We start from the raw sequence: 14,281 nt of genomic DNA on the forward strand, positions 1-14,281 counted from the left end.
AAACCCGTTGCCAATTCGCCTCCGCAATGTAGAGACCGATAGTTAAACTCCCAAAGCATCACGCATATCTCTTTGGAGTGGTGGTATGGCCATAGTTGGGTTTCTTCGGTTGATTAGTTACATGCCTTCTCCCGCTTTTCGGTATAATAATAATAAAATATATGACGAAAGAGAAACATTGATAAATAGGCCCACAAAAAATTGCGGAAGTTAAAAAATGTCTTCGTATAAAAACACGGTGATGCAAAACATTTGAATCTATCCTATAATATAAGCTAAACTATTTTCCAAAATAGTTATAAGTTCAGTATATTCAAATTTTTCCAACCTGAGAGTCTACAGTTAATATTGAGTTACTTGAAAATTAAACTGGGTTAGTTTATTCCTATAAATTTACATTAATTAAAAAAATGCTGGTGAAAAACTAGAGTACAATTAAAAATAAAATTTTTCAATGTAAAAGTTTACTTACTCATCTCAAATATTGTTTGCCAGAAATCACACAAGAGATACCATCTGAAAAAAAAATCCATTAGTTTACTCATATTTTTTGCTAAGAAAGCAAAAATAGCTGCGTTACTCATAGAAAATATTGGTTGTTCAAACAACAAGAAAAATATGAAAATATGCGTGAAATACAAATATTTACGCCAAAAATGTTGAATTTTGTAAACAACCTATTTATTATTACATTCACACAGTTTACATTCTATGGTCATTACAGTTTTATATTCTATGGTCATATGTAAATGTTTTTTTAGAAGGTTTTATCTTCTACTGTTTTCCAGTAATCGCTCAAAAAATCCCATTTTCGGCTTATTTAGAAAAAAAAATTGTTTAAGGATAATTAATTACGTAATTAGATTGATTTAACACGGCTTAATCTTGACATAACAAAAAAAGGAACCCAAGACGAAAACCATGTCGAGATACAACTATTTTAAATTATTAGAGAAGAAATAACTCCAAAGTAAAAATAGTTAATAATAACAATAAAGTAATAAAATATTATATTCACTAATAATGTAAACGCTCAGTGTGTCCTCCATTATTGTTAAAATAACATTGGTATCTCATTGCAGCCTTTCCAAACTTAAACGTTAAAATGTTTGGTATTGGCTGGCAATGGTCTTGACCAAGCAATGGTCCCATCCACCATGTGGTGCAACCGTGAAGCAATTACAGGTTCTTTAAAAAATATTTTTTTAACAATATAAGATTTTATTATTTTTTTGAATACCACACCAAACATTTACAGAACTTATTCCATGAAATTTAAAGATTTAAAATTTTTTTGGATATTGTGTCAAATAAATATGATAGAGGTAAATGTGTAAGAGGCATCTTGAAAGCGCTTTCTTTTATCAGCGTCAGTTCAAAGCAGTTCAAAAGTGCAAAAGCAACCGGTAGGTCACTCAGGGAGAAGGCGACTGGCCCTACGTTGTCTGTGAGAGGAGATGCTGGCAATCTGTTTTTAAAAGGTGACATTCTTTAATGTCTTCCGAAGAGCAAGAAGTCTACGACCACGCGACGCGGGCGGCATTATGGACACGGATACCACACGCAGTTAAAAAAATGGTACCAGAAATTAGGGAAGTCCTTAGTATTTAAAGCTGATATTGCATTTTGGTCCGACTGGCATATCTAGATGCCCAGATTCATTCATTAGATGAACTCCGCGATGGTGAAGTGAGATTCACCTAGGCTAGTAGATGCACTCACACGTTCCCTTGAATTCGAAGCTGCTAAGACCACGAACAAAGGGACAAAGGGTAGGCTCGAGTCCGGCAAGTGATTCAGCATCCGACAAGAGATCGACAGGAGAAGAAAAAATCGTCCTCTTTTATTAAAATTAACTTGATCGAGTAATCGGTCAAGGGATCACTAAAAAGGTTAAGGGAGGACGTAGCCAGGGCTGCAAGTTGAAGTGCTGGAAATGTGGTAAAGCAGGTCACATAAGAAGATACTTTCCAAAAGGCCCTAGTTCCACTCCAGCCAATGGGGAAAACTGAGTTAGGTCAATAAGAAGGGACGAACTAACCGGAAAGCCATTGCGAAAGAATTAGAAGAGCTAGTATTTGTCATTGTTAGGCACCGAGATAAGGCCAGACCTAAAAAAGGATACTGAAAAATTTCGTCCATAGATATCGAGATGTTATTGATCTTAAGAAGAAAGGGAAAACCAGTATAGTCCAGCACAAAATCAATACAGAAAATGCTTATTCCATCCCGCAGACAGCTCAGAAAGCCTATCACTGTCCAAGAGAGAGACGAAGCTGACAATATTGTTCAAAGGAAAGAACCCAACAAAGGCGTCATAAAAGCATCTAGCAGTCATTGGTCTTCGCCGGTGGTACTGGTAATGAAGAAAGACGGATCCACCAGATTTTGCGTAGATTACCGGCAGCTTAGAAACGCGACCAAAAAGCACAGCTAACATTTTCCTAACATTTATGACACTTTTGACAGCCTGGTTGGATATAAATCTTTTCTACCATTTCAACGGGTTGCACAGTATCTGTGTCATGTCGTATCTAGTCAAGGAGTTGCGATTGCCAAAGCGAATGTCCAGAATGTCAAAGATTGGCCAGTTCGCAAAGACAAGCTACCAGAAGCAGAACAAAAATTCTAATGGGCCCAGGACTGTCAGGAAGTTCGATCACATAGAGAGGCTCTGACAAGCGCGACTATCCTAAACTATCTCCTACCTGAACGAAAATTTGTACTGGATACCGACGTTAGCAATGTGAACAAAGACGCTTTGCTAGGTTAAATTTAGGATGATAAGTCATTGGCTATTTTAGTAAGACGCTTTTGCCGCATGCCAGAGCGTAACTATTGCCTCACCTGCCGAGAGTTGCTAGCTATTGTTAAAGCGATGGAGCCCTTCTACAAGTACCTCTATGGGAGAAAGTTTTCGCTGCGAACTGACCAAGTGGCCTTAAAATGGATCCTTCAGTTTAAAAATCCAAAGGAGTCAAGTGGCAAGATGGATAGAGAGGCTACAGAAGTGTGACTTTGACACTGAGCAAGGAGAATCCAAGGAAATGCATATGCTAGGAAGAGACTCTGTCGAGAGGACTGCAAGCATTGTCAGCGGGCAGAGGAGAAAAATGAAAAAGAAACTACCATCGTCGATAAAATTTGGCAAATGGGGAGACCACGAGGAAGATCTTGAGATGCAAATAGTCCTAAAACGGATAAAGGAACTGAAGAAGCCAACTGGGAAAAAAGTTGCCACATATTATTCCTTGTCAAGTCACATGGGAACTCGCTAATTTTGGGACTCTTGGGAAAATGGACTATTGCCTCGGAAAATAGTTAGCCACGACAGCAAAGTAAAAAGAAGGCAGACTTTGCAGGGCCAAAGAAAACAAAAAGCGTTTATGCGTCAGTACAGCGTAGGAAGGAAGGATTGTTATTTAGGTTATGGGCCGCCCGTTTCCCGAATCAGAAACAGGGAATGAGTACATCGTGGTCGTGATGGACTAGTTCAGCAAATCGGTTGAAGCATACCCGCTACCAAACCAGGAAGCGTCTATTGTCGTCGGCGCGTTAGTTAAAGAATGAATCTACCTATTTGTATACCTTTGGAGCTACATTCGGACCAAGGGCGAAATTTTGAATCTAATTTGTTCCAGAACATCTGTAAGAAGCTTCGAATCGAAAGACGTCGAAATTGTCGAAATTTTTGACGTCTTCGAAAACGAGGACTATTGCATTTCAGTATACAAAGGCCGCTGCGAGGTTTACTGCTCCACCTGAGTATGCTCTGACACTGTGTGCTAAAGGATTTGCAATTGTCTAGAGGGATAGCCGAGCTTTTCCGCAAAATTTCGTAAACATTCACGAGCTAGTAATTGCCCGATTCTGGGTTTAGACCGACGCAGGTCTAATCCCAGAATCGGGCAAGAACTTAAAATAACTGATAAAGAGCTTGATAGGAAGACTTTCTACCTGAATACCAAAGAGGCGAAGCTTTGTGTTCTCTAAAGGAGGAGTTGCTCGCCAAGGATATAAAATTTCATTTTTATCAATCCACAAGCTGGGCAATGACCTGGACTGTAAGAGTAGAGGATGACTATGTTAGAAGTGATCTTCAGGTTATAAGGCGTGCAAGTTTTGATGTGCTGTTATACTACTCAACGTCGTTCTCTGTAGAAAAGTCTGGACTGTTATTTCTATAAAAGGTCCTATTGCAAGAGAGGAAACCTTCTGCCAATATCCACCATGTTTGGACTTATTTTGGAACAAATTAAAGTTAAAAAGAGGGCAGTGCAATGATCTTAACGGCTTCGAATATACTAGCTGTTCTCCGACATTTAGGAAACACCTTGGTGAAGCGAACATCTCTTTTTTGTACCACTGTAGTATTGCCCCAACTTCCTTATCTATAGTATTTCTTTAAGTAACATCTGTAGTTACAATATTAGTATAAACAGTAATAATGTAAAGGATCGATTATGCTGATGATTTATACGAAGCTAGATCATTCATGTACATAAGAAACAAAAGTAGCCCAAGCACCAAACCCATGCTTAAGAACTGTGCTATTGACTTTTAGGAAAAATTAAAAGGAAAATCGATGAAACAAAATTGACCGTGAATCGCTATCGAAAATGAAGATGAAAAATTGGACTAAAGTTTTTTTAAAACCAAGACATAACTTTAAGATAAGATTCGGCAACGCTTAACCTTCGGATGATGGTGTATTTGCCAGGGATTATATTAGTTTATGTTTATAGGGAAAAAGGTATTGTACTAAAAATAAAGTCTACAATCATAGCTGCTCTATGGCTTTGGCTCATGCAATAGATGACATTTTGAGGGCCACCGACATGGGAAAAATTACAATTTTAACACTTTTAGGTTACACCAAAGCCTTCAATACTAGAATTCAATATTCTTCAAATATAGAATATAGATCACAATTTATTATTGGCAATTTTATCTTATGTAGAATTTAAAAGAGATGTTATTTAATTTTTTAAACATTAATTAACAGGAAGCCAGCGTGTTAGGATTGATGGAATATTATCTAGTTCACAGCATATTCTCTGCGGAGTCCCTCGAGGAGCGGTTATAAGTCCATTATTGAATGCCATGCTCATGAGTCGCTTCAATTTATTAATGCAGAATTAGAAAACTTAAGACCTATTTATTTGTTTGTGAATATTTGGTCCTAAAAATAATGTGGAAGTTATTAAAAATTAATGTTAGGATAGGTGACGTGTCTTAAGAAATAAATTCAAATGCGATTTGACCAACGCGTATCTCATTGTATCCAAAAAGCTTATCTTAAGACTTAAATTATTATACAGCAATCGACACATTCTATGGCAAGGATTAAAAATAATTTTATGCAACACTTTCTTTTTGTCTGTGTTTGACTATGGGCATGTCGTTTATGGAAACTGCTTGACACAAATTCAAGAAAACCGTATACAAGGAGTTCAAAATTCCTGTTTGCGGCACATCTATATAATTAGTAAATATGAAAGAATTTCTTAGAAACTCTGCGACAAACTGGCTTGAAATGGAAACCAGGCGTACAGTGTACTGTGCTTCTTTTTATAATAGGTTATTATTTTATAAGACACCTATATATCTTTACAATAAAATTATTTATAGATTGCAGGTACATACATAATATAAATATTAGATTTAAAGGTTTGAGAACACCTTCTCTACATCAAACATCTATTTATGAACGGAGTTTTTCCTATAATATATCAAAGCTGTATTCCGTTAAAAATTAACGTTTTAAATCTGCCCCCTTATTATTTGCTATTTTAAAATTAATCTGTTGTTTGTTCCATTTCATTAAATTGTATAACTACGTATATGCCCTATTGATAATATATATTTTGATAATATAAGATTTTTCTCTTGAATTAAGGTATTATGGATATCTAAGGTTAAGTAGAACAGGTAGATAAACCTATTTGTATAAGTTTTACCCACAATCTCACAGAATTAAATTTTTCACAAGTAAATGATTAATTATAAATAAAAAAAATACAAGCTTAGCAAAAATAAAATTCCAATAAAAGCATTTGAATGTTCAATGTCTAAGAAATAAAGCATTTGAAATTGATTCTTTGCAGCATAATTTTCAAAGGGTCTGTCAGTGAGCATTGGTTTTGTTGTAATTCATATAAAAAATTCCCTATTGGAGGGATTTGTTTCTAGCGAGTCCAGTTCTAGAATTAATAATAATTACTTTTTACAGGCCACTATTGGGGAATTTGAATGAATTTATGACTAAATTTGTAAACTCTATGCAAGCATTAAACAGTGTAAAATCATCATTATTTGTGGTGACTTATAAAACAAATTTTTATCAAGTGATTATAAAACTAAACAAATAACAGATTTAGAGTCTCTCGCGGAAACGCTTGCGTAGCTACTATTAATGTTACTTTACCAAATAAAGATTTTAGCTCTAATAGTAAAAACTCCATTTACTTTTAAAAAAGACATCAAAATAAATAAAACTTGCAAATCGTAAAAAGAAGGGATTTTTCTAAACTCTTACTTGGTAAGCCATATTAACTAAGATTTTATAAATTGCGAGGGTACTACAAAGCAGTATGAAAGCTGCCTTTTCTGTTGTTGAAATAAAAAATAATAATCTGAACTTTTTTGCTACATTGCTGTTTAGAGAAATAATACCATGCCCTTAAAAAAGAAAATTTTCCAAAAAAATTTCGCGAAGATTGGAGAGAAGTCAAAAGCTATCTAACAAAATAATATACCTATATATAATACCTATCTAAAAAAAAAGTTTAATGTAAAAACCATATATTTCAGCTATAAAAATAGCAGTTTAAAAATAAAAGAAGTTATCCATCACACTATCTACTGGATGGTGCGTCGCCGAACGGAACATAGGAAATCCCATGTAAATTTTAAGGGGATCAATTATTGGCTTTCCTGTACATTTTACAGAAAAAAATGTAAGATAACTTTTTGAAGAGACAAATCTGGCAAACCCTTGTGCAAAGTTTCAAAAAATTTTAATAAGCGAATCTTGAATTATTCAATTAAATGTAATTGCAAAATTACCAAATTTTCGGTTCAGGTAAAACCAGACTCCAGCGACCAGCAAACAATTTGTTATAAGGCTTTGTCAAATGTGACGTACAGCCGAATACAAGAAATGTTTTTTTTTTCGTTTTATCAATCTCACAACCATACATTCAAAGTAAGACACGTTAACATTACTTTTTTATCTAAACTTTTATTTAATATAACGATGAAGTTAAACCAATAACAATTATTATTATCGATTATTAAAAAAATAATTTTATCATACTTAGAATTTAATTAAACCAATAGCAGTATCTGAAATATTTTCAATTTATTTTCCCATCAAGCCTATCTGGTCCATTTCAACCATTAAACATATTGTTAGTAAATTCGAGTCCAAAGACATTGCAATAAATAATTGTAAATGTTTAACTCAGAAGATCGAAAATAGATCTAAAAAAGGAGAGAACAGAACTCTTAATATTTTACTAAGTGTGGAAAAATAAAATAAAATAAAATACAATAACTTTTTTAAAAAATAATAGAGAATTACATAAAACATCAATTAATCAAATGTTCAAACAACCCCCCATTAACAGCTAAATAATATCCTAACCGATCATAAAATTCATTTCTAGCGTTACTAAGTTGAGATTGGGAATTTTTGTAACTGGTTTAGATTCTCAAATTTTACACTTTTAGAAATGACACTTTTTAAATGACCCCACAAAAAGAAGTCATTCGGCAAAAGATCAGGTGACCTGATTGGCCAAAGTATCCAGTACCGTGGACCAATAATATTGCCGTTAAAAGCATTTTTCCACACTCTCTAACCATACGGGCATTATGGGCCGAGCAACCATCCATTTGGTAACAGATCTTTTGATCTTCCTGAACAACTTCTTCCGAGGCGGATCCAATTATAGGTTTCAGCTCTTAGGTTATAGTCCATAAAAAAGGGTCCAATGATATGGTCTCCGATAATTCCCACGAATATATTTGTTTTTTGGGGATATTGTGTCCGAGTATGAACAAAACGATGTTCATTTTCTTGGCTCCAATACCGGCAATTCTGAACATTTGGTTCATTGTTGAGAGTAAATGTACATTCATCAGTAAAACAAATATTTAAAAAAAAATTCCTATCATTATTTGCTCTTTCCATCATTTCACAACAAAATGCCATTCTTCGCTCTTCATCTTCTTCCTGCAGCTCTTGATGTTTTTCGAATTTATACAAATAATATTTGTGTTTTTTTAAAGTGCGCAATACCGTTGTATGATGTTTATTTACCTCTTGCTCAAGAACTCTCATACTAACTATAAATATATATGGAAAAATATACATCTTGTTTTCCTCCACACTCAGTAGAATATTAAAATCTCTGTTCTCTCTTTCTTCGGCTCTATTTTCGATGTCCTGAGTTGAACATTTATAATTATTTATTACGGTACCTTTGGACTCGAACTTGTTGATAATACATTTAATAGTTGAAATGGACGGAATGGGCTTGGTGGGGAAATAAACTGAAAACATTTCAGGTACTGCTCTAAAACTGTTTCCCACATAATGCCACTTAATTATGGCTATTTTTTCGTCGATTGAATAATTCAAACTTGTTTTCAAATATCGACTGTCACTGATTTATTGACACTTTTCCTCACGTCAGTGACAATATTCATTTTACTGGTACCCGTTTGGTTTTACTTGAACCGAAAATTTTCTAATTTTGCAATTACATTTAGAATAATTCAATATTCACTTATTAATTTTTTTTGAAACTTTGCACAATGGTTTGCCAGATTGGTCTCTTCAAAAAGTTATCTTACATTTTTTTTTCTTACATTTTTTCTATAAAATGTACAGGGAAGCCAATAATTGGCCCCCTTAAAATTTACATGGCTTTTCCTACGTTCCGGTCGGCGACGCACAACCCGGTATATCTATTTCCCTATTTATCATGTGGAATGTGGTTGCCGAAAATTCAAACTTATTAAATACATTTCTTTTTAATTAATTTATTTATTACTGACTCTTAAACAGTCATAAACTGGTATTAGGGCCTAAAAACTAAGAATTTCACTTACATTTCTTAATTTTCTTTAATATTAAATTTGATTTAAGAAGTTGATTTTAGTCTTTAAGCTCTTACTTGGATTTTTGATCTATGCTTGGAATAGGTCTCCAATAATTTTGAAGGTCAATAAAAACATAACATATTTATTTTGATTTATTTCTGACGACCTTAAATCTGCTTTAGCTTGGTATAAAATTTGTTATCTTTTTTTAATAACTCTTTTTTTGAGAATTAATATAGAACAGAAATAGGCCTGTAATTTGAATTCCTGTTTAAATTCCATTTTTAAATTCTTCTGAAAATATTTTACATTCTAAAATATTCTTTAAAATAATTTGCTCTTCACCTGAGGCACAGATACTTCTTAAAATGTTGTACCATTACCATATTCTTAAAATCTATCTTGGTAGGATAAAAGTAAACTGTTCTTTCCTACCTAGATGTGTTTTCCATCACTGATATATCTGAACAGTATAAATCTCTCAAAATTCAATTGGATCAACAAGATAAATATATTTTTAAACTTGAGGCAGAAGTCGATGGCTTAAAATCAAATCTTGGATCCGAAATTAATGAGTTAATTCAGAAAAATAAAATGAAAGATGATCACATCAAACGGCTTCAAATGCGAACCAAAGCTTTTGACGATAAAGTCTTTTTGGCAGTTAAAGCACAGGACACCAACATTCAAATATTAAAGGATGAACTGATTACAATTAAAAAGGAATTTATTATACTTCAAATTAACAACGTCGAGTTGTTGGAAACCGGTCCTTGGTTGATAAGTTAGAATGACTTGAGGATGAGATTAAGAACCTTAAACATAGTAGGGACTCTCTACTTTATGACAAATGTTGACTAACTGAAGAAAATGTTATAAACTTATATAAACTGCTTGGATCTGTTGTCTTTAAGTACTAAATTGAATAATGTAGTACTGTCCCCCTTAATAGATAACAGCACACCAGAAGTAGATGCAGCTACTGATATACCAACATTGAACGCATCAAACATGACAAAGTCTAAAACTTGAACTTTTTTCAGAAAATTGAGGCAAACCTTGAAGGTAAATAAAAATCAGAATTTACCATTATCAGTGACCTTAACATTCCTTTTTATGTAAGCCCTATTTTTACCAGCGATTGTTTAAATGCTCGTTACTCATTTATTTCTTTTAACAATTTATTCCAGGTAAAACAAATCAGAAACACTAATGATGTACATCTGGATCTGGTTTTTGCATCTTTTGATGATGTTGGGGTTGATGCCATTGAGAATTCTTTGGTTCTCGTTGATTCTCACCACCCGTATTTAGGCGTTTTCCTGAAAGGTAAAGATCGTCCTAGACATTTCAAGGTTACCTCAGCTACCAGATTCAACTTTAAAAACGCTAACTTTTTACTGATGTATCTTTGAATCCTAGAATTGGGAACATCTTGAGATATCTACTGATGTTAGTATAATCACTGAGGCTTTGATAAATCAGTACCTAAGTCATATCAAAAAAATAGAAAATATGCAGTGTTGTTTACTATTGACATAATAGAACTTATTGAGGTTAAGTATAAACTTTATCTTAAATCAAAAAAATCCAGCTCTTCCTACTGGAAATCCAAATACCATTCCATAAGATTCTGTTAAAACTAAAAATAAAACTGCCTACACCAACTACGTAAGATACATGAAATCTGCGTTATGTATAAATCTCAGAATTTTTTGATCCTTTGTGAAGTCCTTGAGAGATTTGGCGATTATCATCGAGGAAATGAGATTTGGGGACAGGATTTATTCAGGTTCTCAAGAGGTTGCAGATGTATTTGTGAATTTTTTAACTCTCTGTATATTACTGATAATGATTTACCATGCTTGCCGTTTAAGCCCATGTCTTTTTTTTTGGTCCATTGCTCCATTGAAGATGAGACTATAAAGGCCATCAACGAAATTAAAGGAAAGAAGGCGATTGGTCCAGTTAGGATTATAGCTTATGTATTAAAGTTTTGCAGTGATCATTTCTTAAGGCAGCTAGGATATCTTTTTAATATTATTTTCCAAACCTCAATTGATCAAGATCAGAAAATCCAGTTAGAAAATTATCAAAATAACTCCTATATACAGATCGGGCTCTAGAGATTAAATAAAGAACTATCGCCCACTTACTATTATGAACTCTATTTTCTGATGGAAAATTCCAGGTTGATATTATCTATAAAGATATGGAGAAAGCATTTGATAGAGTGAGACAGTATACAATTCAGAAATCTTTGTCAGAGTTAGATGTATCTCCTTCTATTACTTGCCTAATTCAGTCATATCTGAGGTGTAAATTTCAATATGTTGAAAATAGAGGTTCCACATCACACATCTTTAAAAGTATTTCTGGTATTCCACAGGGCTCCAATCTTGAACCACTCTTATTTTTAGCTGCTGTAAAAGATCTGACTTGCAATTTAAAAAAAAACAAGATTGTTTGCAGATGATTTCAATTCCTTCAGATTCAGTCAGAGAATGATTGTCATGATGAATTTTTCAATGTTGCGAGCTAGCAAACTAATTAGCTTCAGATTAAATGTCAGTAGTGTGCTTGTATGTCATTCCCCCTAAATAGTAGTAAGCCCATAATTTTTAATAACTTCAAAGAGTACCCCAGCAGAGGGATATAGGAGTAATTTTGGACCCAATTCTTTCATTTTCTAAACGTATTTTATCTAAAGTAGAAAATGCTAAAAAAAAATTCTGGATTTATTGTTAGAAGCACCAAGGAACTAAGTGTTGAAGTGAGTCTCCATCTTTTTTTGATAGCTTAGTTTTGCCAATCTTGAGATTTGGGTCCATTATTTAGTCCCCCAGTACGGTATCTAGGTGGCAATGGTAGAAAGCATTTAGAGGAGTTTTTTGAAGTGCATGTATTTAAGGAAATTTGGTATATGAATTTGGTATATCGCACCCTTACTTCAAAAGTGACACAACTCAAAAATCCTTAATTTTGAGTTAATATTATCTTTCGCTTTCCCAAGAGTTAATTTACCTCTCAACAAAACTGCATTAAATTAGCTTTATTAGTTTTCCGATAGATGGCACTTGTAACGCTTTTCACGATTTAAAGCGGGTCAAGGCGACCGTTTGAGAAGTGTCACATTTTTAGTTTATCTCTTGCGGCTTTCCATTACGCATGGACACCTTAATTTAAAAGTGTATTATTTTGAAATGTGCCACTTTTGATGATAAGATTGACGAACAAATACAACAGTATTTTGAGTTGTGCCAGTTTTGTTGAACCTAGATGTGCTATTTTTACTTGTGTCTCTTTAGAAGATCAAGGTAAGTTTGATCCTTAGAATTATTTTAAGTTGTGTCATTTTTGATGATTTGATTATAAATTTGATTTCAAGAGCCCTCGTTGAAATTGAATTACTCACTTTATTATTCATCACTTTATTTGCATTTTTAACTAAACAAAATTATAAAATAAATTTTCAAAATACGTCACCTAGTAACCAACCAAAATATAAAATTCCTTTAATACCAATAAGGGCCATTATTACCATCAGAAATTTACTTTATTCGCCAAATAATTATCATCCATACGATTATCGTAGCAGCTATTATTATAGCAATAGTTGCTACGATAAATATGCGACAAATACAGATATTCATTGATGAAAATTCTGGCACTAAGCAACTCCTAGAGAAATACCAAAATAAAAGTAGACTGGCCTTATAATTTTTTTTTTAAGAATGAAGATAAATAAATACCAAATACAAATATTATGTCATATTATTTCATGAACCATATATCCATTCAATATCAGTAAAATAACTAAGCCTAAAAAAACTACTTTGCATCTTTCTCGCTTATTTTAAATAGGATTGTATGATGGAATTAACTATTTTCGTAGGTCTGTTCAACATGAGTATCTCCGAGAGAACAGCTAGGATCCTTAAAATGGCTTCTCAAAATGAAATCAGTTCAATCGATACTACTGAAGGACATGATTCATCAGATCCAAATACAAAAGAAACCGCAATTCAGTATTCCACAGTTGAAGCCTCTGATTTTACTACAAATAGAAACATTGGCAATGAAAACCAAATGAGTCCAGAACCGAGTAAAGTTGTATCACTAGAAGAATTAATAAAACTAAGAAGTTAAGGAATTCGGGGAAGGCATACTTATCGTCATCACAAAGTAAAAAAAAGTACTCTAAATGGAAACAAATACCTACTTGCTGCCTATGCTTATGCAGTTACAATTTTCCCAATAAAGAGTATCACCCACAAGTTTCTGATACATGGACACTCCCAAAATGAATGTGACAATGTACATAGTGTCATTGAAAAGCAAGTTAAGAGGCACATGAAATCCGGCCCAATTTATGTACCGGAACAGTACTCTACACTCATTTGTACAGCAAAAAAAAATGGCCCCCCTTACATAGTTCACGAACTAACTTATGAGAGCTTTTACGATTTAAAAATCTTACAGGAAAATTTGGGAAGTAATTTCAATATTGACGTCAATAAACACAAAGTTAAGTGGCATGATATAAAAGTACTGAGAGTTGAAAAGGAAGACCCAAGGAGATTTTATTATAAAACGTCGTATGAAGATATTAAATTCAGATCAGTTGATATGCTCAAAAAAACCCATTCTTGAGAAAATTTTTAATCTGTTAGTCTGTCTGGAGCTTATGTCGAAAGAATTCCTTTATCGGAAAATAAAAAAAAAGACCTAAAAGAGTTAGTTGACAGAAACATTATACCCAAATATTATTATAATTCATTTTATAAAGAAATTATTGACTAAAATTTCAGTTATATACGACTGGAAATTTTAGTAGTTCTATTGTTATTCCTAGATTAGCCTAATAATATTCAAAACTGTTTTGTGTATTTTAGTTGGTAAAATGTGCATTAGTAACTTTTTAGTATTATTTAGTACCAAAGATATCCTGTGTTACTAGTTTTGTTTCGAACTTTGTTTCCATAATTCTAGTTTTTAAGCTTATTAATTATAGCCAAGTTGGATTATCTCTAGTGAAGCGAGGTAAGAGCTAACTCTACAAAGATTTACCTTAATTTTTATTTCAATGTAATCTAAAAATATGTATTAACCAAAAATAAATGAAAAGGAGTTTTTTTATGTTTATGTTGTTTTGTGATGCTCTTGAATA

General features: G+C 33.1%; 1 protein-coding gene across 2 annotated transcripts in view; it reads right to left on the bottom strand.

The window, feature by feature from the left end:
* The window catches only part of LOC126742869 (uncharacterized), a 78,514-nt gene that overhangs the window by 62,424 nt on the left and 1,809 nt on the right, over positions 1-14,281 (bottom strand). For both annotated transcript variants that reach the window (XM_050449711.1, XM_050449710.1), the window contains exon 2: positions 473-516. In XM_050449711.1, coding sequence (XP_050305668.1) covers positions 473-476 — 4 coding nt within the window. In that variant the 5' untranslated portion in view covers positions 477-516. The remainder of the gene's footprint in view (positions 1-472; positions 517-14,281) is intronic.

Source organism: Anthonomus grandis, chromosome 12 (genome assembly GCF_022605725.1).
Source record: "Anthonomus grandis grandis chromosome 12, icAntGran1.3, whole genome shotgun sequence".
Classification (NCBI taxonomy): Eukaryota; Metazoa; Arthropoda; class Insecta; order Coleoptera; family Curculionidae; genus Anthonomus; species Anthonomus grandis.